Source organism: Mobula birostris, chromosome 7 (assembly GCF_030028105.1).
Source record: "Mobula birostris isolate sMobBir1 chromosome 7, sMobBir1.hap1, whole genome shotgun sequence".
NCBI classification, from domain to species: domain Eukaryota; kingdom Metazoa; phylum Chordata; class Chondrichthyes; order Myliobatiformes; family Myliobatidae; genus Mobula; species Mobula birostris.
The window spans coordinates 31,586,879-31,614,843 of NC_092376.1; the positions used below are offsets into that span (position 1 = coordinate 31,586,879).

Genomic DNA, 27,965 nt, shown 5'->3' on the forward strand with positions numbered 1-27,965 from the left:
TAAAAGAACACCTTGTTAAAAGGAAAGGTAACGAATTGATGAAAGTTGGCGTGTCAGGCAGCATCTGTGGAGGGAAATGGACAGTCGGCGTTTCAGGTCGAGACCGTTTCTCGGGGCGGAGAGATAAAGGGTTTTACTAGTGTAAAACAAAGGTGAGGGATAGTAGATGAGAGAAGATTTAAGTCTTAAAATCCAACCAAAATTTCGCGTAGATAAATACGCCTTGTTCAACTGTGGGCATTGAAATGGTTTTGTAACTCATTTCCAGCCGCAGTCTGTATTACTATCTTCCATTTCTGTCCACTGTGTATATGGATTTGGAGAGCTGGTACCGGACCGTTCATTGACAATAGGTGACCCTTGGCGAAGCTTAGCAAGGCTCCAGATCATGTACCGATTCCTCATTCCAGTAATTCCAGAACGGAAATGTCGGCGAAGTCTGCACTCGCACCGCCCATTATAGTCCCGCTTAAGAAAAACACTTTTCCCGTGCTTGAGAACAGGGAAGCTGGCAAACAGCTCCGACCCTGTTATATGGGAATACGAGGGGCTGTGGGGGCAAAGTCGAACTGTTCCGCTCGGAAGAGGAGAAGAAGGACGTGGACCAGAAGACGAGAGACTGGCATAGAGAGAATCACAGGAAAAGAGTCAGCGATCGACCGAACTTGTACGATACAGTGTTAGAGAGACCGAGAGAGTCACACCCTGTGTTGCCTGAATTGTCAGACAGACATGCAGTACCTAAAGACCCGGACTGTCCGACAGATAGACCCAGAAAACCGGACTGTCAGAGACATAGACCAGAGACGCGGACTGTCAGACAGATCCAGAGACCCGGACTGTCAGATAGACAGATCCAGAGACCCGGACTGTCAGACAGACAGATCCAGAGACCCGGACTGTCAGACAGACAGATCCAGAGACCCGGACTGTCAGACAGGATAGCAGGCTCAGAGAACCGGACTGTCAGAGACATAGACCAGAGACGCGGACTGTCAGACAGACAGATCCAGAGACCCGGACTGTCAGACAGACAGATGCAGAAACCCGGACTGTCGGATAGACAGATCCAGAGACCCGGACTGTCAGAGACATAGACCAGAGACCCGGACTGTCAGACAGACAGATCCAGAGACGCGGACTGTCAGAGACACAGGGATGCAGAGACCAAAATCATCGGACGTACAGATGGAGAGACCCAGAGTGCTAGAATACCAGACAGAGACATTCAGAGAGCCGGAATGTGGAACAGACAGAGAGAGCCAGGAATCCGGATTGCCCAACTCGATGGGTTTCAGATCAGCTTGGGACCCTCGGGTGAAAATGGTCCAGTTGACACAATTAATTCGAATTCGAGTCTATTACAAGAAGTGGCACGGTTAATGTATGACTATGACTATGGTTAGCTTCTAAATTTGCCGTAGCTGTTAAACCATTTCGCTATTTTCCGGCAGATTAGCAGCACCTTTACAACAGTTCTGATTACTTTTTGTTACATGCTTGGATTTACATTCGAGTATATTTAGTTATCTGGGGTGTTAAGTGATCCTGTTGTGTTTTGACTTTTTTTTAGGGCGTGGATGTGGATTGGGAAGCATCGCAGTCATCATGAGGGCCTGAGACATGCCGGGTGAGAAGGAAAATTCACGAGCTCGACTTCGGAATGAAACGTCAGTCGCGGCGAAGTCCGGCGGCTTTCTCGCATGTTCTGGTGCTGGTATTCTGCGGATGCGGTGAGTACATAACATCCGAGGGGAAGAATACTACAGCTGTAGTAGATCTATGTCATCAGACCATAAGACATAGGAGCACAATTAGGCCATTCGACCCATCGAGTCTGCTCTGCTATTTCATCATGGATGTTCCATTTTTCTCTCAACCCCATTCTCTCGCCTTCTCCCCGTAACCTTTCACGCCCCGACTAATCAATAACCTATCAGCCTCCATCTTAAATACACCCAATGACCCGGCTTCCACGGGCACCTGAGGCAACGAATTCAACAGATTCGCCACCCTCTGGCTATGGTCCCAGTGCAGGTGATGGGAGAAGGTCGTTGGAATAGTTCGGAGTGGACTAGATGGACAATAGTTTCTATGGCTCTAAAGAAATTCTTCCTCATGTCCATTCTAAATGGACATCCCTCTATTCTGAGGCTGTGTCCTCTGGTCCTTGACTCACCCACTATAGGAACATCCTCTCCACATCCACTCTATATAGGCATTTCAATGTTTGATAGGTTTCAATGAGATCCCACTTTATTCTTCTAAATTCTGGAGAGTAATGGTCCAGAGCCGTCAATCAGTCCTCATACAATAAGCCTTTCATTCCCAGAATGATTCCTGCAAACCTCATCACCTTCCAGCTAGCCTCCTTCCCCTCCCCCACCTTTTTATTCTGGCATTTCTCAGTCATGAGGAAAGGAGCAAGAAGGTGAAGAAGACATCACCTGTGAATCTGTTGATGCCACATGTTATATTTGCTGCTCCCAATGTGGCCTCCTCCACATCTGTGAGCTCCTCTGCTCCGTCTGCCAAAAGCAGAACTTCTCAGTGGCCAACCATTTTAATTCCTATCCCCAGTCTGGTTCTGACAGATTAGTCCATGGCCTCCTCTTTTGCCACGATGAGTCCACACTTTGGCTCTTACCTGTTCTCCTTACATGCCTATTACCTCCCCCTAGTGCCCCTCCTTTTCCCCTTTTTCCCATGGTCCATGCTCCCCTCTTATCAGAATCCTTCTTCCTCAGCCTTTTACTTTTCCTACACGCCAAGCTTCACATCTCACCTTCTGGCTAGCCTCCTTCCCCTCCCCCCCCCCACTTTTATTCTGGCATTTCCCCCTTCCTTCTCAGTCCGAGGCATCGACTGTACTCTTTTCCATAGATGCTGCCTGACCTGCTGAGTTCTTTCAGCATTTTGTGTTTGTTGCTTTAGATTTCCAGCTTCTTCAGACTTTTTCATGTTTATGGCTTATAATTTCCTTTCTTCTGCCCCCCTCCCTTCTTGAAAAGAGGAGTTACATTTGCAATTTTCCAGTCCTCCAGAACCATTCCAGAATTTAGTGATTCTTGAAACATCATTACCAATGCCTCCACAATCTCTTCAGCTACATTTTTCAGGAACCTGGGATGTAGTCCATCTGGTCTAGGTGACTTATCTAACTTCAGACCTTTCAGATTCCCAAGCAACTTCTCCCTATTAATAACAACTGCACTCACTTCTGCCCCCTGACACTCTCAAACGTATGGCATACGGTTAGTATCTTCCACAGTGAAGAATGATGTGAAATACTTATTCAGTTCATCCGCCATTTCTTTGTCCCCTATTACTCCCTCTCCAGTGTAATTTTCCAGCAGTCCAAAATCTACTCTCGCCTTTCTTTTACTCTTTATGTATCTGAACATTTTTCATAATCTTCTTTGATTTTGTTGGCAAACTTGCCTTCATATTTCATCTCCCCCTAAGGTTTTTTTAGTTGCCTCCTATTGGCTTTTAAAAGCATCTCAGTCCTCTAACTTCTGACTAATTTTTGCTCTATTATATGCCCTCTCTTTTGCTTTTATGTTGGCTTTGGCTTTCCTTGTCAGCCACAGTTGTATCATCCTGCCTTTAGAATACTTTTTCTTTGGAATGTATCAATCTTGTGCCTTCCAAATTGCTCCCCAAAACTCCAGCCATTGCTGTTTTGCTGTCATCCCTGCTAGTGCCCCTTCCAATCAACTTTGGCCAGCTCCTCCCTCGTGCCTCCGTAATTCCCTTTACACTGTAATACTGATGCATCTGATTTTAGCTCTCCTTCTCAAATTACAGTGTAAATTCTATGATCACCATCTCCTAGGGGTTCCCTTACCTTAAGCTCCATAATCAAATCCATTTCATTACACAACACCCAATCCAGAATAGTTAATCCCCAGTGAACTCAACCACTAGCAGCTCTAAAAAGCCATCTTGTTGGCATTTTACAAATTCTCTCCCTTGGGATCCAGGGCCAACCTGACATTCCCAATCTACCTGCATATTGAAATCCCCCATGACTACCATAACATTATCCTTTTGACTTGTATTTTCTATCTCCCATTGTAATTTGTAGCCCACATCTTGGCTACTGTTCGCAGATCTATATGTAACTCCCAACAGGGTCTTTTTACCCTTGCAGTTTCTTAACTCTACCCACAAGGATTCTACATCTTTCAACCCCATGTCACGTCTTTCCAAGGATTTGATTTCATTTTTTTACCAACAGAGCCACCCCACCCCCCTCTGCCTGCCTGTCTGCCCTTTCGATACAATGTGCATCCTTGGATGTTAAGCTCTCCGCTGTAACCTTCTTTCAGCCACGACTCAGTGATGCCCGCAACATCATAGCTGCCAATCTCTAACTGCCTATAAATAGAAATATATATATATGTGATAGAAAAGTGATTGGTAAACAAAGATGGGAATTTCATCTTATAAAAATAGCCTTTGTCATTTGAAAAAGGAACTGCACTTAGGCTGATTAAGGAACTTCCAAAAGCTCCAGCATTCTTTCCTGAACATTTACAGTCCGTCACTGTTGAAACCAGTGAAACCAGTGGCTGATCCACACAATAGCAATACTGACAAGGTGATCTACCCAAATGATAATGAGCGAGGAATAACCACAGGACAGTGATGAACTTCTCTGCAGTTTTAAATGATGCAATGGAATGCTTAACATTCACAGAGAGAACAAGGTGCTCTAGGTGTCTAATTCAAAACACCATGCCTTCGCAGTGCAATGCACAATAGTTTACCTAAGTACCCATTCAACCTCTTGTACTAAAGTCACTGGAATGGGACTTGATTCCAAACTTTCTGCTTTAGATGTGGAAGCAATGAACAATAGACCCAGACATTATATCTATTGTTTAGCTAATAATTAAGAAACATTGATTTATTTTGGTTATATTTTTATTGGGAATAACTGATATTATGTATAAAATGTAGGATGAATGAAGGAAATCGAATACATTTTTATCAGAGTAACACACAAAAATGATGAAGGTCCCCAACAGATCAGGCATCATCTGTGTAGGGCAATAAACAGTCAAAGTTTAGTACCAAGACCCTTCATCAGGGCTTAGTCCCTCTATAGATGCTGCTTGACCTGTTGATTACCTCCAGCATTTTCTGTTCGTTGCTCTGGGTATCCAGAATCTCTTCTGTTTATATTTTCGTCAGACCATGGCTTCTTGCCAATATTCTCAGCTGCTAACTATTGAAGCCAAGCTGTTACACCAGAGATTATCAGCTATATTATTGGCTTTGTTAAAAGCAACTGATAGTAATTTAAGTATATTTCACAGAAGCCATCATATAAGCAAAACAAAATCGTAATTCTTAAATACTCTATGGGTCTACTAATTGATCCGCTTAAAAAGATGGGCATGAGCTTAGAATTATGATCAGTTTATAGTATTCTGACCAATAATTCAATGAATGATCAAGCAGAAAACTTCAAAGATTTCGGAAAATGAAATGAACAATTTCTGGCACTGGTGGTCATGATGAAAACAAATTGTGGTTGTGGCATGCCTTGAAAGAACCTAACAAATAGGAATAGGAATTACCACAAAGCCTCTCAAGCCTAGTGCTTTCTGTTGAACATATTTATGGTCATAATTGTGAATTACTTAGTAATAGTGCCTATTTCCTTGCTGTGATCTTTAATTAGTTCCATGCCAATGGTTTGTTGACTTGTATAAATTTCAGACTGCACGAACATCTTCCGAGGTGGGATTATATTTTCTGTGGTAGGAAAACTGGATGTGTCCAAGAAGAATTCATTACACAATAGCTGGGCAGGCAGATTAGGGGAGAGGGCATGTTGGATACTGAACCTGGTCAGGTGACAGAGAGCCCATGTTGGTGATTGAATCTGGTCAGGTGATAGATCTCTCAGTGAGTGAGCATTTCTGAGATAGTGACCACAACTGCCCGACCTTTACCATAGCCATGGACAGGGATAGGTGGAGATGGTATGAGAAAATATTTAATTGAGGGAGGGTGAATTATGATGCTATTAGACGGAAACATGGGAGCATAAATTGAGAATCAGAGAAATGCACAACAGAAATGTGGAGGTTATTTAGAAAACAATTGCATGGGGTTCTGGATATCTTTTAAGTCAGGGAGAAGATTGAAAGAACCATGGTTGATAAGAGATAAGGAAGATCTAGTCTAGAGGAAGAAGGAATTATATTTAAAGTTGAAGAAGAAAGGATCAGACAGGACACTGAATAGCCTGGAAGGAGCTTAAGAATGGATTTAAGATAGCTAGAAAGGGGTAAGAAAAAGCCTTGGAGAGTCAGATTAAGGAAAACCCTAAGGTGTTTCAATGTACGTGAAGAACAGGAGTATGGCTAGAGTAAGGTTAGGATCAATCAGGGATTGAAGAGGAAACATGTGCCTGTAGTCAGAAGAAGTAGTGGAGGTTTTTTAATGAATACTTTGCTTTAATATTCACCAATGAAAGGGACCTTGACGAATATGAAGACAATGTAAAACAGGCTGATATTCTGGAATAGATCAACATTGAGAAAGAGGATGTGAAGGATAGATACCGTAATTCCCAGGGGCCAGACAGAAAATGTACCAGGTTACTATAGGAAGTGGGGGAAGAGATTACTGCGTCTTTGGTGATGATCTTTGCATTCTCACTGGCCAAAGGAGTAGTACCACATGATTAAAGGGTAGCAAATATCATTCCTTTGTTAAAGAACGGTAACAGGGATAGAACATACAACATAGAATAGTACAGCACAGTACAGGCCCTTCGGCCCACAATGTTGTGCCGACCCTCAAACCCTGCCTCCCATACAAGCCCCCACCTTAAATTCCTCCATATACCTGTCTAGTAGTCTCTTAAACTTCACTAATGTATCTGCCTCCACCACTGACTCAGGCAGTGCATTCCATGCACCAACCACTCTTTGAGTAAAAAACCTTCCTCTAATATCCCCCTTGAACTTTCCACCCCTTACCTTAAAGCCATGTCCTCTTGTATTAAGCAGTGGTGCCCTGGGGAAGAGGCGCTGGCTGTCCACTCTATCTATTCCTCTTATTATCTTGTACACCTCTATCATGTCTCCTCTCATCCTCCTTCTCTCCAAAGAGTTAAGCCCTAGCTCCCTTAATCTCTGATCATAATGCATATTGTCTAAACCAGGCAGCATCCTGGTAAATCTCCTCTGTACCCTTTCCAATGCTTCCACAAATCCTGGGAATTGTAGAACAGTGAGTCTTCTGTAGGTGGTGGGCAAAATACTGGAGAGCATTCTCAGAGACAGGAGTTATGACCATTTAGAGAAGCATAAACAGATTGGAGCTAGTCAACATGGCTTTGTTGGGGACAGGTCATGCTTTGTGAGCCTGATTTAAGTGACAAAACAAAATGGTGAAGGTAGAGCGGTGGATGTGGTGTATATGGATATTAGAAAGGCATTTGATAAGGTTCATTCAGAAAGTCAGGAGGAGTGGGATACTGTTAAACTTGGCTATGTGGATACAGAATTTGCTTGCTCACAGAAGGCAGAGGGTGGACGCACGTGGAGTGTGTTCTACCTGGAGGTTGGTGACTGGTGGTGTTCTGCAGGGATCTGTCCTGGGACAACATCTGTGATTTTTATAAATGGCATGGGTGAGGAAGTGGAGGGATGGGTTAGTAAGTTTGTAGATGGCATGACGGTTGGTGGTGATGTGGAATGTTTAAAAGGTTGGCATAGGTTACAACAGAACATCGACAGGATGCAGAGCAGGGTGGAGAAGTGGCAGGTGGAATTCAATCCGGAAAAGTTTGATGTGATTCACTTTGGAAGATCAAACTTGAAGTCAGAGTACAGTGTTAATTGTAGGATTCTTAGACGTATGGAGAAACATGGATCTTAGAGTCCACATCTATAAATCCCTCAAAGTTGATAGGGTGGTTAAGAAATCATATGGAATATTGTTCTTCATTAGTCCCCCCCCGATTCATTTCAAGATCCACAAGGTAATGTTGTAAATCTATAAAACTCTGGCTGGACCACATTTGGAAGATTGTGTTCAGTATTGGCCCCTCATTATAGGAAGCATGTGAAAGCCTTAGAGGGGGTGCAGAGAAGATTTACCGGGATTCTGCCCGGATTAGAGAGCATGTCTTGTGAGGATAGGTTACACAAGCTAGGGCTTTTCCCTTTTCAATGAAGATGGATAATAGGTGATTTGATAGAGTTCAAGTTTAATTATCAATCGACCATACATGAATATCCATGAAAACAGCCAAACGAAACAGCACACAAGGTGCAAACCACAATATCAGTGCGATCGAATGCACTGCCATCTTACTGGAAAGTGTGTAAGGCCATAAGAGGCATTGATCAAGTGGATAGCTAGTACGTTTTTCCAGAGTGGCAATGGCTAATATGAGAGGACATACTTTTAAGGGATTGGAGGAAAGTATAGCAGGGGTATCAGAGATACTTTAGGTTTTTGCACAGAGTGGCGGATGCAAGGAGTGCACTGCCAGGGGTGGCGGTAGAGGCAGATACATTAGGGTCATTTAAGAGATGTTTAGATGGGCACATGGTTGAAAGAAAAATGTAGGATTATGTGAGAAGAAAGGGTTGGATTGGTTTTGGAGTAGGTTAAATGTCCGTGTAACATCATGGGCTGAAGGGCCTTTACTATGCTGTTCTAAATTCTATGTTTTACGTACAGTAAAATGGTAAATCAGTTTATTATTGTCACGTGTACTGAGGTAAGGTAACAATTTTATTTGCATTCCGTCCATACAGATTATTTTATCACATTATTGCATTGTGGTAGTAGAAGGGAAAATAGAACACAGAATAATGTATTACGGTGATAGAGAAAGTGCATAATGAGGTAGTCTGTGAGGTCAGGAATCTATCGTAGCATACAAGGTGTCTTATCAAAACTAATATTTGTGTATAGTATTGAAATAAAACTCTCAGTTTTCGTCATTGAAATCCATGACATATATTGCCCTACAGCTCAAATCTATAAATGTTTAGTTATGCATCTGAGGTTCAAACCTTTCCACTTGTTATTACTGCTTAAGGGATCCTTCCACTTAAGAAGCGATCCCCTTGGTGACTTCAACTAATATCTCAATTCATTTAATTTTCAGCCACAGACAAGGTAATTTCTTTATACTATCTTCCTCATATAACACTATCTTGTACATAATGTCTTCCCCTCACAGCATCATGTTTCTAATCAGCTCATCTTGAAATTTAGAAGATTGAAGGGGGATCTGATTGAAACATATAAAATCCTAGTTGGATGATCAGCCATGATCATAATAAATGGTGGTGCAGGCTCGAAGGGCCAAATGGCCTACTCCTGCACCTATTTTCTATGTTTCTATGTATCTTCAAATAATACCTTTGATCTCATCCTGTCCTCCTGGCCACCTAGCCATTCCTCTCCCTGTTCACCTCCAGATCATCAGTTGGTATATCTGTTTTATTTTTATTTATTTAGAAACAGAACGTGGGACAGGCCCTTTCAGCCAAATAAGCCACCACCGATTTAACCCGAGCCTCATCACAGGACAATTTACCTGCTAACCAGTACATCCTTGGGACGTGGGAGGAAATTGGAGCACCCAGAGCAAACTCACATACTCACAGAAAGGACATGCATTGGAATTAAACTCTGTACTTTACTGCCGCAATCTGGAATTGCATTGTGTTAACTGCTACACTGTCGTGGCACCCCATTCATTTTCATCTTCAACTTCATTTCTTCGGATTCAACTCCTGCTGCTGAAAGTGATTTCCCAACTTCACCCCAACGTTAACTGGTGTCTTCATTCCTTTTAACTCAATTACAGTCGGCCCTCCGTATACGCGGATTCCGCACGCGTGGATTCAACCAACCGCGGATCGAAAATATTCAGAAAAAATTCCAGAAAATTCCTAAAAGCAAAACTTGAATTTGCCACGTGCTGAGCGCTACGCTGAATCCACGTGAATGAAGTGATGTGTAGGCGTACCCTGCTGTAGCCTCCCGCCATTTCACAGATCCTCAGTCTCTCTCCAGCACTCCTTGTTTGAGCATTGTTCACCTCGTGTCTCGTTCGTTCGCTACCTGTGTTGTGAGCGAGAGGAAGGAGTTTAAGGCTAGTAAGGGATGGCTGGCTAGCTATGTAAAGCACTACAGCTTCAAGAACTTAAAGATCACAGGAGAATCGGCATCGGCTGATGCCGGGGCAGCATCAGCGTTCCCAGAAGAGCCACGATGGTTGTGTCTGTACTGAACATGTACAGACTTTTTTTCTTGCCATTATTCCCTAAACAATACAGTATAACAACTATTTACATAGCATTTACATTGTATTAGGTATTATAAGTAATCTAGAGATGATTTAAAGTATACAGGAGGATGTGCGTAGGTTATATGCAAATACTATGCCATTTTTATATAAGGGACCTGAGCATCCGCGGATTTTGGTATCCGCGGGGGGTCCTGGAACCAATCCCCCGTGGATACAGAGGGACAACTGTACATCGATTATCTCCTCTGTTACATCTGACATCCCCTACATTACCTCATCATTCACCACTGGATCTGACTCCCCCATCTTCCACCTCACAGCCCTCTCTCCACCCTAGCATACTGGGAGAATCCTACTCACCTCAATGGCCAACCCCCCGCTTTAATCCAAAATTCTCAGTCTCCATCCACACCTCATGAAAGCACAAGGAGCTTATATGCTGTGTTGTCTCTTGAATATGATCTCACAGCTGTCACCACTCTCTGATTCTGCCTACTTCAAATCTCTTCCCTTTTGTTCCCTCGTTCACCCCACAACCTTATCCACATGAATTATTTCCATGATAATGAATTTCAGTGACATCTGTAATGAACTTAAGTAATATAAGGTAATGCACCATTGCGGAGGTATCTAAAAGTAGACAGGTTAGGTTTAAGGTAGTGCGTGGAAGGTTTAGAGAAGATCTGAGGCAGAACTTTTTTGCTTGGGCATAGCTTCAGTTGGAATGCATTTTCTAGGTGGGTGGTAGAGGCACAGTATCACAACATTTAAGGAGTATCTTCTTCTTCTTGTCCTCTTGGGCCATTCACACCCAGTGCAGCATAAGCCATTGATGACCTCCCATCTCCATCATCCAAAGTCGATGGTTTTGTTGGAGTTCGTAAATGTTTCTGTAATCCATTGCACTGTCCTGGGGACTGGCCTATACAGTTTCACCAGAGCCCTGTTGGCCGGCCTTACCCGTTTCCACCTCTTATGATGGGATTTTGAGAGGAAAGGAACATCTAGGTAGGCACTTAAGCCAACAATGCATAGAACAGTATGACCCTTGTGCTGGTAAAGGGATTAATATTGATAGGTACTTGATGGATAGCATGGTCATGATGGGCAGAATGGCTTCATTCCATGTTATATGGCTCTATGACTGCTTCTACCCAATTCCCTTTTGAAGGCCATAGTGGATTCATCATCTTTGTAGACAGTGATCTTCAGATTCCAGTACACAAACCATAAAAATAGTTTTTCTTCCTTTTGCATGCTTAATTCTCCTGCTGTGTATTCTTGTGCTTACATGCAACGAAATAGACATCCCATATACACTCTGTCCAGGTCCTGATAATTTTATATACAATATGGAAATTACTGCTATCAAGAAAGGACAGGAGCCTCAGGACTCACACCAGCAGGTTCACGAACAATTCTTACCTCTCAACCATCAGGCTCTTGAACCAAAAGAAATAACTTCGCTTGTGGGATCATTTAATCTATGGATTCTTCATCTCAGCTTGTTGATATTTATTATTACTATTGTTATTTTCTCTTTCGCATTTTCACAATTTGTTGTCCTTTGAACGTTAATTGTTTCTCCGTCCTGTTGGGCGTGGTCTTTCATTGATTCTATTATGGTTATTATTCTATAATGGATTTATTGTGCATGCCCACAGAAAATGAATCTGAGTCATACATGGTGTCATTTCTGTATTTTGATAATAAATTTACTTTGAACTTCGACATCTCAGCCTTCTCATCTCCAAAGAGATCAGTCCCAGGTTCTCTACTCTATCATTGATCTATAATCCTTCATTCAGGAACTATCAGTGTTTGGATCCTCGCCAATGTTCTCCAATGCTGCCTGGCCTGCTGCGTTCACCAGCAACTTTGATGTGTGTTGCTTGAATTTCCAGCATCTGCAGAATTCCTGTTGTTTCCAATGTTTTCACATCTGTTCTATAATGCGGTGGCCAGAACTGAACACAATACTCTAGCTGAGGCTGGACAAGTGCTTTATAAAGGTTCAGCTTGACTTCCTTGCGTTTATATACTCCATGCATTGTTGCCATCTGGCCTCACTTTACTTAAACAATGCTTTTCCCTTGTTAACTATCGTCTGATATCTGATGTTGTCTTCTCCGAAGCTCATTGCTCTGTGTTACCGAGACTTCTGTTTGGATTCCTTTTGTCCCATACGCGATCGCTGGTAGAAGACTATCTCAGCTACCCATAAGACTATTGAATGTCCAAAGCCACTTCACTTTCAAGCTTGTGGTTAGTCTAGGCAGAACATTCGATAATCTGTTATCTGACAATTCGTAAATCCCAATAATTGGGCATGCATTTCACCTGGTAATGTGTGCCGTCTGGGGGGTACCAGGGGTCCTGTGCTCTCTATGTAGTTATGGGGTCTGCTGCTTCTGTACTCAATCCAGCTCACATAGTTCACTTCAAAATACTATAAACTATTTCACTACATGAAAAAGTATACTAAGCAACTTTTTTAAAAATATGGTCAACTAAATTGTTTTGGGGTATGAGTAACATCCAATAGTTCAAAGTTCAAAGTAAAATTTATTATCAAAGTACATTTATATCAGTATATACTACCCAGATTCATTTTCTTGCAGGCTCTCACATAGAACAAAGAGATACAATAGATTCAATGAAAAACTATGCACAATCACTATGTAAAAATACAGACTGTGCAAATACAGATAAATTATATATAAGTAAGTAAATGAATAGGTACACGCAGTACAGACATGCTGAGAACATCAATTATAGACTCCTTGAACGTGAGTCCATAGGTTGTGGGACGAGTTCAGAGTTGAAGTGAGTGAGGTTATCACGTTGGGTCAAGAGCCCGATGGGGTATGCCCGGGCCTATGGTGTTTCATAAGGTTTTACTCCGGGGAAACCAGCGAATCCTGCTTCACTAAAGGCTAGAAGTGTGCCGGTTCACCGGGATTTTACATTAATTCAAGCAAATAAATATCGACATTCTATTCTCGCTTTAAATTTCAGCTGTTTTTGCCGAAGTCAGTTATCGACTTTCCGGACAACCCTGGCACGTGGCTCTGGGCAACCAGACTGTTGGAGTTGAGTTCGACGATCTGAACAGGACGAGCGCACGCAACTTCACCCTGTCACTCGTAGACGTCGAGAGAAACCGAACTGTCGCCACCAAGCTGATCCCCGGAAACCAATCCCAGGGCTTTGTGGAGTTCGAGTGTTTTCATTTCACTTACGCAGGCAGCTTCCAGTTTAGGCTGATCGATTCCACAGGCAACGACACAGCCCAGTGGACAAGTGACATACTGCAGGTCCGCTGGCCCGTCTTTGGAATTGAACTGGAGAGCGAAACTAACTCATCTAGCCACTTCCAGGTCCATGTCTTTACTGCTGAGTATTTATGTCCTTGGAGAGTAACCACCTTATTTCTGGACACTGTTATGATTGATTTTAACGGATCTGGAACTTACAATACCAACAACATTTTAACACCAACGACCAGTAAAACAATTGAGCTTGCCAATTCTCAAAGGTTGGATTTCGATTGTACTGCTTTCAACCAAAGTGCATCCCTAAAGATTTCCCTGAGATCTCCGTACACAAATTCCGTGATCGCTTCCACAGAACCGCTGCTATTTGCTCAGAGTGGTTATAAAGTGTTCGTCGATCATCCGAGGACGGCTGTGTGCGACTCGGCCGCGGAGGTTCGGATAGTGGCACCCCCTTGCGTCCGCTTACGGGGCAAAGTTACCGTGTATAAAAAACAGGAGGGAGCTTCGTCTGGGAGAGAGGCTTTTGTAGCTGAGAAGTGGCTGCGTCCCGGGGAAAACACAACCGAATTTAACTGCACGCTGTTCGATTTTGGGAAGCAGAACTACTGCTTCGAGCATGTTAGCATTCTGAATCACATCCACACTTTCACCAGCCCGGCGAAATGTCTCACACTTGAGAGACAGGCAGGTTGGTGTCACACTAGGAGCATGTATACAAATCCCCCCCTTTCTGTTGCTTTTTAATGCACAGCCTTAAAAGAAACCGACTGTTTAGTGATACATGTTGAATAACATATAAATCTATCAGATTGTCTAAAATAATAATTTGGCTGATCCTTAACTAACTAGATTTGGCTGATCCTTAGTTACTCCTTAACTAATAATGTGCTATGTTTTTCAGTAAATGATCTGTGATTAATCAAAAGAATCAACGTTTTGATGTTAAATTGAATAGGTCAAACAAAACCACCCCACTTTATGATCTTCACTCTGATGTTTAAAATCGATTACCACTTAGTAGAAACAATTATTGGCGTAGACTATTTTCTAAAAGGGGAGAAAATTCAAAAGTCAGAGTTGCCAAGGGACTTTTTGTGCAGGATTCCCTAAAGGTTACGGTGAGGAAGGCAAATGCAATGTTTGCGTTCTTTTCGAGAGAACTAGAATATACGAGTAAAGATGTGATACTGAGGCTTTATAAGGCATTGGTCAGATCGCGTTTAGAGTATTGTCAGCAGTTTTGGGTCCCTTTTTCAAAGAAAAGATATGATGGCATAGGAGAGAGCCCGCTACAATGACTCTGAGAATGAATGGATTAACCTATGACGAGAGTTTGATGACTCTGAGCTGGAGTTAGGAAGCATGAAAGGGGAATGGCATTGAAACCAATCAAGTATTGAAGGGCCTAGATAGAGTGGATGTAGAAGAATGTTTCCAGCAGAGGATGCGTCTAAGACCTCAGAACAGAAATGAGAAGGAATTTCTTTAGTCAACGGGTGGTGAATCAGTGGAATTCATAGTGAGGTCGGAGATGGTATTAAACAGGAAATTAGAAATGTGTGCAATAAAGGAACAGCAGTTATAATGGGTGACTTCAATCTACATGTAGATTGGGTGAACCAAATTGGTAAAGGTGCTGAGGAAGAGGATTTCTTGGAATGTATGCGAGATGGTTTTTTGAACCAACATGTCGAGGAACCAACTAGAGAGCAGGCTATTCTGGACTGGGTTTTGAGCAATGAGGAAGGGTTAATTAGCGATCTTGTCGTGAGAGGCCCCTTGGGTAAGAGTGACCATAATATGGTGGAATTCTTCATTAAGATGGAGAGTGACATAGTTAATTCAGAAACAAAGGTTCTGAACTTAAAGAGGGGTAACTTTGAAGGTATGAGACATGAATTAGCTAAGATAGACTGGCAAATGCCACTTAAAGGATTGACGGTGGAAATGCAATGGCAAGCATTTAAAGGTTGCATGGATGAACTACAACAATTGTTCATCCCAGTTTGGCAAAAGAATAAATCAAGGAAGGTAGTGCACCCGTGGCTGACAAGAGAAATTAGGGATAGTATCAATTCCAAAGAAGAAGCATACAAATTAGCCAGAGAAAGTGGATCACCTGAGGACTGGGAGAAATTCAGAGTTCAGCAGAGGAGGACAAAGGGCTTAATTAGGAAGGGGAAAAAAGATTATGAGAGAAAACTGGCAGGAAACATAAAAACGGACTGTAAAAGCTTTTATAGATATGTGAAAAGGAAAAGACTGGTAAAGACAAATGTAGGTCCCCTGCAGACAGAAACAGGTGAATTGATTATGGGGAGCAAGGACATGGCAGACCAATTGAATAATTACTTTGGTTCTGTCTTCACTAAGGAGGACATAAATAATCTTCCAGAAATAGTAGGGGACAGAGGGTCCAGTGAGATGGAGGAACTGAGCGAAATACATGTTAGTAGGGAAGTGGTGTTAGGTAAATTGAAGGGATTGAAGGCAGATAAATCCCCAGGGCCAGATGGTCTGCATCCTAGAGTGCTTAAGGAAGTAGCCCAAGAAATAGTGGATGCATTAGTGATAATTTTTCAAAACTCGTTAGATTCTGGACTAGTTCCTGAGGATTGGAGGGTGGCTAATGTAACTCCACTTTTTAAAAAAGGAGGGAGAGAGAAACCGGGGAATTATAGACCGGTTAGCCTAACGTCGGTGGTGGGGAAACTGCTGGAGTCAGTTATCAAGGATGTGATAACAGCACATTTGGAAAGCGGTGAAATGATCGGACAAAGTCAGCATGGATTTGTGAAAGGAAAATCATGTCTGACGAATCTCATAGAATTTTTTGAGGATGTAACTAGTAGAGTGGATAGGGGAGAACCAGTGGATGTGGTATATTTGGATTTTCAAAAGGCTTTTGACAAGGTCCCACACAGGAGATTAGTGTGCAAACTTAAAGCACACGGTATTGGGGGTAAGGTATTGGTGTGGGTGGAGAATTGGTTAGCAGACAAGAAGCAAAGAGTGGGAATAAACGGGACCTTTTCAGAATGGCAGGCGGTGACTAGTGGGGTACCGCAAGGCTCAGTGCTGGGACCCCAGTTGTTTACAATATATATTAATGACTTGGATGAGGGAATTAAATGCAGCATCTCCAAGTTTGCGGATGACACGAAGCTGGGTGGCAGTGTTAGCTGTGAGGAGGATACTAAGAGGATGCAGGGTGACTTGGATAGGTTGGGTGAGTGGGCAAATTCATGGCAGATGCAATTTAATGTGGATAAATGTGAAGTTATCCACTTTGGTGGCAAAAATAGGAAAACAGATTATTATCTGAATGGTGGCCGATTAGGAAAAGGGGAGGTGCAACGAGACCTGGGTGTCATTATACACCAGTCATTGAAAGTGGGCATGCAGGTACAGCAGGCGGTGAAAAAGGCGAATGGTATGCTGGCATTTATAGCGAGAGGATTCGAGTACAGGAGCAGGGAGGTACTACTGCAGTTGTACAAGGCCTTGGTGAGACCACACCTGGAGTATTGTGTGCAGTTTTGGTCCCCTAATCTGAGGAAAGACATCCTTGCCATAGAGGGAGTACAGAGAAGGTTCACCAGATTGATTCCTGGGATGGCAGGACTTTCGTATGAAGAAAGACTGGATGAACTGGGCTTGTACTCGTTGGAATTTAGAAGATTGAGGGGGGATCTGATTGAAATGTATAAGATCCTAAAGGGATTGGACAGGCTAGATGCAGGAAGATTGTTTCTGATGTTGGGGAAGTCCAGAACGAGGGGCCACAGTTTGAGGATAGAGGGGAAGCCTTTTAGGACCGAGATTAGGAAAAACTTCTTCACACAGAGAGTGGTGAATCTGTGGAATTCTCTGCCACAGGAAACAGTTGAGGCCAGTTCATTGGCTATATTTAAGAGGGAGTTAGATATGGCCCTTGTGGCTACGGGGATCAGGGGGTATAGAGGGAAGGCTGGGGCGGGGTTCTGAGTTGGATGATCAGCCATGATCATAATAAATGGCGGTGCAGGCTTGAAGGGCCGAATGGCCTACTCCTGCACCTATTTTCTATGTTTCTATGTTTCTATGTTATGGGGAGAAGGTAGGAGGGGAATGGGGTTGAGATGGATAATAAATCAGCCATGATGGAATGGCGGAGCAGACTTGATAGGCCGAGTGGCCTAATTCTGCTCCTATCTCATTTGGTCTTCTGGTCTTAAATTATGTGTGATACATTGTCTGGTGTACAGCATGGAAGCAGACCCTGCAGCTTAACTCGTTCACGTCGACCATAATGCCCATAGTTACATGAGTTATTTCTTCACTGTGACTTTTTCCAATATCCCGAGAAATAATTGACCTACTTTGAATCTGAAGCTGAAGCAAAGTGAAATTTTTGAAAGGTCTCGATTATCACTGGAGGCCCATGGACCCTCCACCAATTCTCCCAAATGTCTGTTCGCCATTTCTAATGGCTGCGAAGCAAGTTGTAGCAATCCCAAGTCCTGACATGATACTTTCCCAGAGCTAGAACTCTGGGTACATGAATCCAGTGCACCACGTCTGTAAGGGAACATGGTGGACGTGTTTGCAGTAAGAATTGTTGTAATTCCAGGAGGTCACTGCATCAGGAATAAGAACCCGCTCCAATTTTCCAACTGCTTAGCGTAAATCTCCATTGTGCTCCTGGTGTGGTACTATTAATGTTGTTGATACTATCAGTGATCTCAGTACAAACTCGCAATCAGATAATGAACCTGAATGAATCTTGTTTCTCTTTGCATTCGGTGCATTCATTGAATTTGCCATAAAAGTTGTTTTTAATCACATGGGTTAGCAAAAGGCAAGAAATAATACATCATATTTCTTCAGTCAATTGCCCTGGCAGTATTTAGATATGAAATGGTAAACAGCAGAATATGACGGAAAGAGTAAAATAACCACACTTTGTGAAATTTGCAGAAAGAGGGAGTGTTTGGATGTCTTGGAGTCCGTGTAGTGTCACATGCGGTGACGGAGTGCGCGAAAGGTACCGACAATGCCTCTCCTCCTCCTCAGGGACAATGGGGTGCAGTGGAGAGGAGCGAGAAGTTTCCCCCTGTTCACTTGTGGATTGCGCGGGTAAGTAAACATGGCAACTCTGAATGTTGCACTTCAGAAAACATTCAAAACTATCTCATCTTTACGTACACAAAATGCTGGAGGAACTCAACAGGTCAGGCAGCATTTGTGGAGGGAAATAAACAATCGACGTTTTGGGCCAGGACTTTATCTAATCTTTGTTTCCCATCCACATCGCAGGAATCTGCTCAATTAGCTCTTGTAATGTGGGACTCACAGTGACAGACATGGGTAACATGGGTTTTTATCATAGTTTCAGATTGGCTATGAGACGGGAAACGGAAGAATATTGAACCATTGAAAGGAAAAGAGTGAAGCACCAATGGGTTCACATGGTAACAGACGGTATTGTGGACAGATTTTGGTGATTCTAATAATGCAATGCAAAAAATTCAAGGACTAAGTTTAAAACGGCAGGTGCAAGTGTTATCCTCATTCTTTCAAATGGAAGCATAAGCATTATTTCAATGATTATGTTTGAAGATTAATAGGTTACTTCTTGTGGAGAAGATAGTATTCCATTCATACAAGTTATTATATGGTTTTAAACACCTCACTTGGATCAATTATTTTTTAAGATTATGTTGGTAATCATGACATTGTTTAGAAAAACAACCTATTTGCTGTGTGAGTGACAATTATTTAATTGTGCCCAATTTATTTTAGGTCAGTATATCTTGAAGTTTGGGAGGGAGGGAATTTAGTGGAGAGAATTTAATGAAAAAAGAAACTCAGAGAGCTATAGAAAGGAACAATCTGAAGTCATGAAAACACACAGCACAGAAAAAGGTCATAAACACAAGAGATTTTACAGCTGCCGAAAATCCACAGCAACACACACAAAAAGCTGGAGGAACTCAGCAGGTTAGGCAGCACCTAATAGGAGGAATAAAGAGTGGATATTTTGGGTCAGGAAGGTCATTTGGCTTAAATTGAAATGGCGCATTGGCACAGCTAGTAGAACTGCTGCCTCAGAGACCCAGGTTCCTTGGGTGCTGTCTTTTCGGGATTTGCACGTGACTAAGTGAGCTTCCTCAGCGTGCTCCAGTTTCCTCCCATGTCCCAAGAAGCACGAGCTGATAGGTTAAACAGCCTCTGAAGGTGAGTGGTAGATTTCAGGAGGAGTTGATGTGAACGTGGGATTAGTGAAGGATTAATTAAAATTGGTGGCTGATCATTAGCATGGACTCAATGGGCAGCAAAGGTCTGTTTCCCATTCAGGCTCTTTGAAAAAGGTCATCCAAATAATGTAATTCTTTTCCATTACCATGTAGATTTTCTTCCCGCAAGGATCCACCAAACTCCCCATTGAAATTTCTGATTAAACTCACTTCTATTTACACATTGCAAATTATAACAATTATTTGCATTAAAATGCTTTTGTCTGCAACTTCACTCTGGATATGTGGCATAAATAATATTCCTACTGATGGAAGCAATTTCTCCAAGTTGTATACCAATTTCCCTACCACATTTGAAGATCTCTGTTAAGTCACTCCCTAAATTTTGGTTGGTACCATTGTATGCAAGATGCATTCAGTGACAGAAGATGAATTTGAAAGGAGATGGGATGCTTCACTAAGTTAACTCTTTCAAATAGTGTAGAAAAGTGGTGTTATCAGTAAAGAACAAGGTAATAAGTAATATCAATATGTCAAAACAGATATTTACTATGACCTCTGTTCCACATTGGAACTTCTTTATTATCATCTCTGTGACAGGGTTGAGGTATGGGGGAGGAAAGACAAAACACATGGGATAAGGAATGAAGAAAAGTCACATTAAAGACCCAATTGTTGAATTTATTTTCTTATTTCTGACAATGCACTCAATTGTCTGAATATCTCTGGACTTCTCGATTTTAGTCGGCTGAAGCAATCATGTCACGTACTGTCACAGAAAGTTTGAATTCCCATGAGTATACATAGAAGGTGAAGGTTGAGGTGTGGAGAATCAAACAGAATTACTTCAGATTCCCAGAGGAATTTAGGGGTGGATAGGTTTAAGTTATATCTTCTTTCAGGGTCAGTCTAGAACAAACTCATATTGCCTTATTATTTAAGATGGGCTGAAGAGTGGTAATATAAGAAACCAAGCAATTTTTCAAAAGGGAGAGGAAATTTGAAATATTTCTCCATGAAAATGTATGGTGTTCTATAATGACTTTCAGCCCATTATGTCCAAAACAGCTTTCTACCAAAGAAGCTCACTAATTTCTTCCCTAGCCTTTTCTCCATTGTTGCTCAGTCATTTAAAAATATACAGACTGAGGTCAACAAATTTTGTTAAGGCTAATGAGGCAATAAAACCAAGGAGTAGTTTACACAGTCTTGTTTAATGGAATAGCAATATTGACGGTCAAAACTTTTCCAAGGGCTTTCAAAATGCATTTAGTTAATTCAATGTCTTTTATGTTACAGAATGGGGATCTGAAGTTCCCGGGAAAGCACATAAAACTGGCAATATAGTGACAATCACTGGCATTTCATTCTGCTTAATAATAATCATAGCCACCATAGCAATCACTATTCGGACAAAGCTACCATGTAAAGAAGGGAATTTGAATAGCACAGTGAGGCATGATCCAGTACCTTCGCATAACTTCAGAAATGCGCTTGAAGAAGAAAGGAATTCCTGTGAACTAAGTCACCAGCATGACATTTTAACTGATAACATGCCCTCGACCCACATGGAAGATGGTGTGAACATTCCACTGTCTTACAGAAGGAGCCAGTATTTTGTTCCCCATCAGGAGACGTTACCAGAGGAAAATCTTGGACTGCAGGGTGCCCATAAAGTGATTCCCCCTATATTTGGATACCGTCTAGCACACCAACAGTTGAAAGAAATGAAGAAGAAGGGGATAACAGAAGCAACCCAAGTTTACCATGTTACACAGCACCCTTTAGATGATACGATCATGAGTGAAGGAGGAGCTCTGGCTACAGAGATAGACCAAGCTAAAACCAGCTCTGTTATAGTGCCCTCTTTGGACAAGGAAAACAGTGCAGAAAGTAACCTGAACAGGTTCCGTATCAAATCTCCATTTTTGGATCAAAATCCAATGTACTGTAAACAACAAATAGACACAATGTGTCATAGAAGAGACCCAATGGTTGCACCTTTTCCAGAATCACCTAATGACTTTAGTCTGCCCGTATCTGTTTGCGAAGGAAATAATAAAACGCTCCCGAACAGACCAGGAAAGTTCAGGCATTATGACAGAATAACTGAGAGAGAAATGCTTGAGAGAGGATACATCAGAAATCCTGATTTCAGAAGAACATCCAGCTTCAGTGAATGTAGAACCAGCAAGTATTACAGAGAAAGAAGTATGTCGTCCTGCACACAGAAGCTTCCGTCCTTACAGCACTCAAGAGGCATTGACAAGGCAGCAGCTGGGAGTGATAGATGCAGTAACAACAGACCTGGAGTTCACTATAGGACTAATGGCAGCACTGCACGTAACCCTGGCTGGAATTGCAGTGCATTCATCTCAGAGTCTTCAAAACAACACGTGAGAAGCAGTGAAGCTGGAGCCTGGACGAATAAAGTCAATCCAGCCAATGATCACCCAATTGCAACTTGTGTTTTTAGTGAGATAGAAACTTACACAGGCAGAAGGAAGGCAAGAATCCCAACCAACGAAAGTAAATTATCCACTAATCCCAGTTCTGAGAAGCATTCTCAATGGAAGTATCCAAGGAGCAATCCGCTGCCTCGCCATCACTACAGGCAAGATCGCTGCCAAAGTTTCCCTTCTGATCCAAACTTCCTCCATTATGACAATTCTGCTTTTGAGTTAACTGCTTCAGAGCAGCAGATAATAGACCTGCCTGCCCACTTTGGTTCACATGTTATAGGGGATGAGGAGGACACTAGTACTTTAAGCAGTGAAAGGCTGGTAATCTGAGGACCCTGTCATCTATATCAATGATCTGTATGATAATGTTGTAAACTGGATCAGCAAATCTGTGGATAGCACCAAGACTGAGGGTGTAGTGGACAGCAAGGAAGACTATCAAAGCTTGCAGTGGAATATGGACCATCTGGACAAATGGGTTGAAAGGTTAATGCAAACAAGTATGAGATGTTGCACTTTGGGAGGACCAACCAGGCCAGGTCTTATGTGGTGAGAGGTAGGATGAGTGTGGTAGAACAGAGAGAACTAGGAATACAGATCCATAATTCCTCGAAAGTGGCATCACAGCTGGATAGGGTTGTAAAGAAAGATTTTAGCACATTGGCCTTCATAAATCAATATATTGAGTACAAGAGTTGGGATGTTATATTGAGATTGTGTAAGATTTTGATGAGACCTAATTTGGCCTTTTGTGTCCAGTTTTGGTCACCTACCTACAGGAAAGATGTAAGTAAGATTGGAAGAGTGCAGAGAAAATTTACAAGGGTGTTGCCAAGACGTGAGGACCTGACTTATAGGGAAAGGTTGAACAGGTTTGGACTTCATTCCCTAGAATGTATCTAGAAGTTTGAGGGGATATTTGATTGAGGCATGCAAAATTATGAGGGATATAGATAGGGTAAATACAAGCAGGCTTTTTCCACTGAGGTGGTGAGAGTCTGCAACTAGAGGTTATGGGTTAAGGGTGAAAGGTGAAATGTTGAGGGGGAACTTCTTCACCCAGAGGGCAGTGTGATTGTGTAGCGAGCTGGCAACAGAAGTGGTGGATGTCGGGTTGATTTCACCATTTAAGAGAAATTTGGATAGATACATGGATGGGAAGGGTATGGAGGGCCACGATCCAGGTGTAGATTGATGGGACTAGGCAGATTAATGGTTCTGCACAAACTAGATGGGCTGAAGGGCCTGTTTCTGTGCTGTAGGGTTCTATGACTCTGTGGCTATCTTGAAAACAGAAGTGCTTGTATAAATTAATTGTGTGTCATGCCGTTTTGCAATTTTCGTCTACTATTGCTGGATATTCCAGTAAATTCATTTTAACCACCTGGAATCCAATTTACTATTGCCATACTTAGGGTATGGGTCACATTATCTCTTGGGAATTAAAATAGATTCAATGCCAAAAAGCCTTTCAGTCCGTCCATTGTATTAAACCCAGTTCTGAGTTCAACTAGAGTGAAGTGTTTTTGGCATGGTATTGCACTGGGTAGAGAAAACAAAATTGAAAATTATTTGAGCAATCAGAACAGAAAAATGCTGGAAATGTTCAGCAGGTCAGTCAGCATCCATGGAGGGATAAGGTTTCAGGCCAAAGGTTTTTCCCTACATCTGGCCTTGTTTCCACATCAGGTACATATATAACCAATCCCTTTAGACAATTTGCACAGGATTTAAATAAAAGCTATCCCACCATCAGCCACATCTTCCCATCTCTCACAATCCCCCCCCCACCCACTCACTTCTGCTTTCCACAGGGACATAATCTCTGTAACGCCATGAATCCGCTCACCTCTTCCCAACCACCCACCCATCCTCTGATACTTTCTCCTATAATCATAGCAAGTGCAACACTTTCTCACTTACTACCAACCAGAGACTTAAACTTCTGTTCCATATGAGGCAGAGATGCATGCACACTCCCTCCAACCTGATCTTTTGCATTCTGCGCCTTTGAAGTGGCCTTTTCTGTGCTGGTGAGACCAAATGTAGACCACTTTATACTCTGTCTGTAACAGCCATCTTGATTTTCCAGCCACACGTCATTTCCCCTTCCCCTTCCCATTCCTATTCCCACACTGACCTGTCTATCCTTGGACCTCCACTGGTACGACGGGGCCAAACACTAACTAGAAGAACAGCACCTCATATACTTGTTTGGTAGCCCACACCTCAATGTGAATGTAGAATTTTCCATTTCAAGTAACTCACCCCCCGCTCTGTTATTTTTCCACACCCATCAGTTTTGCTCAGAGTCTCCCTCCCTTTGTTCACCTTTTCCAGCCTTCCCCTCTGGTTACCGGGACCCATTCACCTCCTCTGTCGGGTTCCATCTATCCATCACCCACACACCTATCTACCTGGTTTCTGTTCACTTTTCCTACCATATCCCCCATCTGCCCATCACCCCTCCCTTACCTGTGTCCACCTACCCACTTGCCAGCCTGTTGTCTCTGCCCTTCCCTTCCCCTCCCCTCTCCCACCTGACTCCATCTGCCTATGATTTTTTTTCCACCTGTCAGTGAGGAGCCTCTGTCTCAGCACTCCCTCCCTGTCTTTTCCTTCATCTGCCCATCACTCCCCTCTAATAGCCCCTGTGTCACCCCTTGTTCTCATTTCTATGTCACTCCCTCTACATTCTTAGTCCTGACACAGGGTTATGACCCCAAACGCCGACCACCTCTTTGCCTCCACAGATACTGCTCAACCCACTCAGTTTTTCCGTAAGTTTGGTTATTCAAAAAAAGCTTAGCTGCTGTATATCCTGAGTCTTGAGTGCTACTGATAATTAGTGATTATTCTAGAGACAGTGGTGCTTCAAACATTGAGTTAATTTTATCAAATTGTAAGTAGCTAGTTGAATTTCTGTAATATTTTGCACATCATGGATTTTCTAAGCCCGTGTTTCTGGGGTTTAAATGTGTGTTTCAGTTCCATAGGATGTCTCCCATTTAAAGAAATTAATTCTAAGGTGCAAAGTTCTGAAGCTGTAATATCCAATGATATTATTAAATAACAGTTTGCTACACAACTGTTTTCCGAATCTTAAACCCTAAACTCGAGGCATCTATAAATTGGGAACCTCCGTCCACCAGTGTACATTAAAGTGCAGGATGGATGAGGATTAAGGACTTGTTTATTGTAACACTTGGATCCACAACTCCCCATGAGTGGAGATGAGACCTATATGGAAGGGTCAGACAATTAAAGACATTTAGATATAGTTGCAATATATTTAATTAATGAAATAAAATAAAATTTACTTTAAAAATACTGGAAGTAAAAATGTAAGGTTTGTTAAGAAACTTGAAACTGTTATACATTAATTAAAAATAAATATGAAATGAAACAAAAAAGGATCTTCACTTGACACTATACTGAAGGTTAGTGCCATTGAAGGATGTGTTAGATTCACCATCTGTGGTTGATGTGTGATTAAGTGGTGTCTCCAGGCTCTCAGTTAGGTCTTGTACTGTACTGCTACTGCAAAACAACAAATTTCAAAACACGTATCAGTGATAATGAACCTGATTCTGACCTAGCATGGTAGAGAGGTTTAATGCACCTCCATTTGACCTCCCGGGAATTTAGTAGTTCTATAATGCAATGGATAGATGAACAAGTTATAAATGGGCTCACCTATGAGAATTTCTGGCTAAAGAATGATATAGCTTATTATGGCCTTAGGATCTCTGCATTTCCCCTCTTCCTCTTTGCTTTACTATCAGGATAGCTTCTTAAATTACCTTACAGCTTCTCTCAAGAACTCTTTCCCTAAAGCCTTCTCTCTTCAAAATCCATTTTTTATTTTGCTTTGCATCTGTTTTGCAGCCCCTTTCTATTGTGCATCTCCCCTGGATGGATTATTAATGAGATGCAGAATGTAAAGAGGTAAGAGAACTAACAAGCACCACTTTCAGAGTGGAGTGACTGATCTTATTGTTTCATTTTTAAAAGTCTTTATTTAACATTCTTTAATGCCACAAGTACATTTCTGCTTTGTTGGCCCAGATATCAAACAAAAAATTGTCACTGAAACACATCAAGCAGACAAACAAAATTTTAGCTAAAGTGTGTTCAGAAGGACCTTAAGATAAGAGAAAAAGAGATGGCAAGGTTTAGGAAAGAAATTCCTAAGCCTAAGGATTGAGTAGCTGATGGCATGGCCACCACTGGTGGAGCAGTCACATTTGGAGATGATGAGGAGACCAGAATTAGGTGTGTCCATATCTCAGAAGGTTGTGTGGGGTTGGAAGAGATTAGGAGTTGTTGTTAAAACATTCAGGTTAATGACGGGAAACACATTGGACAAGAATCCTCAGGATTATACATTATTAGTATCAAATTCACAGATCCATGCACAATCCTTACACCACTACTTCGTTTCTGCTGTTTATATGGGACGAGTCAACTCCACAAGCAGAAACTCTCCTTGTTGTTGTTAAATTACACATTTGCTCCAGCTTAATCAGGAAACTAAACTGAAGTAAATGTGTTATTTAGCAACAACAATAAATGTAAACTCTTCTCAAGATGTAGGGGCAGTATTTTTCACCAGAGGGTGGTGAATCTATGGAATTCATTGCCTGCGGAGGCCAAGTCATTTGGTATATTTAAAGCGGAGGTTGATAGATTCTTGATTAGTCAGGGCATCAAAGGTAGTGGGGAGAAGACAGGAGAATGGGGTTGAGAGGGATCGACGAGCAGATTCGATGGATTGAATGTCCTAATTCAGCTCCTACGTCTTATGGAAATATGCTTGAAGGTAATGGCTTGACTAGTCCAGGCATCACAACACTTAAGTTTATGGAGAAGATTTTTAAAAATCATATTGATTGCACTCAACCTTTTCCCCCTTTGTCCCTCCCTTTATGTGCCAATTAAATTTTCTCCTTTCTCGAAAGGGAGCAGACTGTACTGTTTAATACACCAACTTTGTTATGGAATTAATAGACTTTCTGCTTGTCTGTTTAGTATGACAACAAAACAGACAGACACTATTTACCAGTTATCCTTTATTTGACCTTGATGTACTAAAATGGAGATTGTGTACGGTAGTTTGCTTTTCTCTGCGGTCCGAATCATACTGCTTTTGGTTGGTGAATGAAAGTAAGTCTTCCAAAACCAACACAGTGTACAACTGGGTTGTCACTCTTTTATGGTTGAATTGTCATGGTCAATTTTCAAAAACATTAGTATTGGTTTTATGGCTATATATTTTCATAGTACAAAAAATGTGATATCACATGTAAATAGCAAATGTAAAGAAGTTCACATTGTTATGACTAGCAGTCTTTAATGAGTTGTCAGGTAGCTGAATCCTAAAACGCATTGTTCCTTCAGTTAGCTCACAGTCCCTGAATTTCATTGTAAAATTTGGCTGTATGACAATCAATAAATGTCTTTTTCAACATTTCTTTAAATCCATCTTGAGGTCACAATTTAAGTGGTTCTCTGTAAGAAGGAGAAATAAACATAAAGGAACCCTGAAGCATTGCTGTTTGGATATGGCAACAAAAATTGCACCCAATCCCCCAGCTGAGTTTGATTCTATCTATGCTTCTATAGAAACTATAGGAAACAGCACAGAATGGGAGATGGCCACTTGTCAATGAGCAGTGATTTA

General features: G+C 42.0%; 1 protein-coding gene across 1 annotated transcript; it reads left to right on the forward strand.

The window, feature by feature from the left end:
* The first annotated feature begins 481 nt into the window (after window positions 1-481).
* On the forward strand, window positions 482-27,859 carry thsd1 (thrombospondin, type I, domain containing 1). Its single transcript, XM_072262848.1, has 5 exons — window positions 482-667; window positions 1,574-1,733; window positions 13,322-14,269; window positions 18,541-18,699; window positions 21,120-27,859. Exons 2-5 carry the CDS (start codon window positions 1,664-1,666, stop codon window positions 22,610-22,612), a joined length of 2,670 nt encoding a protein of 889 aa, XP_072118949.1. The 5' UTR covers window positions 482-667; window positions 1,574-1,663; the 3' UTR covers window positions 22,613-27,859.
* Window positions 27,860-27,965: the final 106 nt, after the last annotated feature.

Bases quoted from the DNA above. Each gene is read 5' to 3' on its own strand.
- thsd1 (XM_072262848.1), top strand. From the start codon at position 1,664: ATGAAACGTCAGTCGCGGCGAAGTCCGGCGGCTTTCTCGCATGTTCTG. The intron at 1,734-13,321 runs GTGAGTACATAA...TTTAAATTTCAG, and splicing joins GCTGGTATTCTGCGGATGCG to CTGTTTTTGCCGAAGTCAGT. The intron at 14,270-18,540 runs GTTGGTGTCACA...TGAAATTTGCAG, and splicing joins CACACTTGAGAGACAGGCAG to AAAGAGGGAGTGTTTGGATG.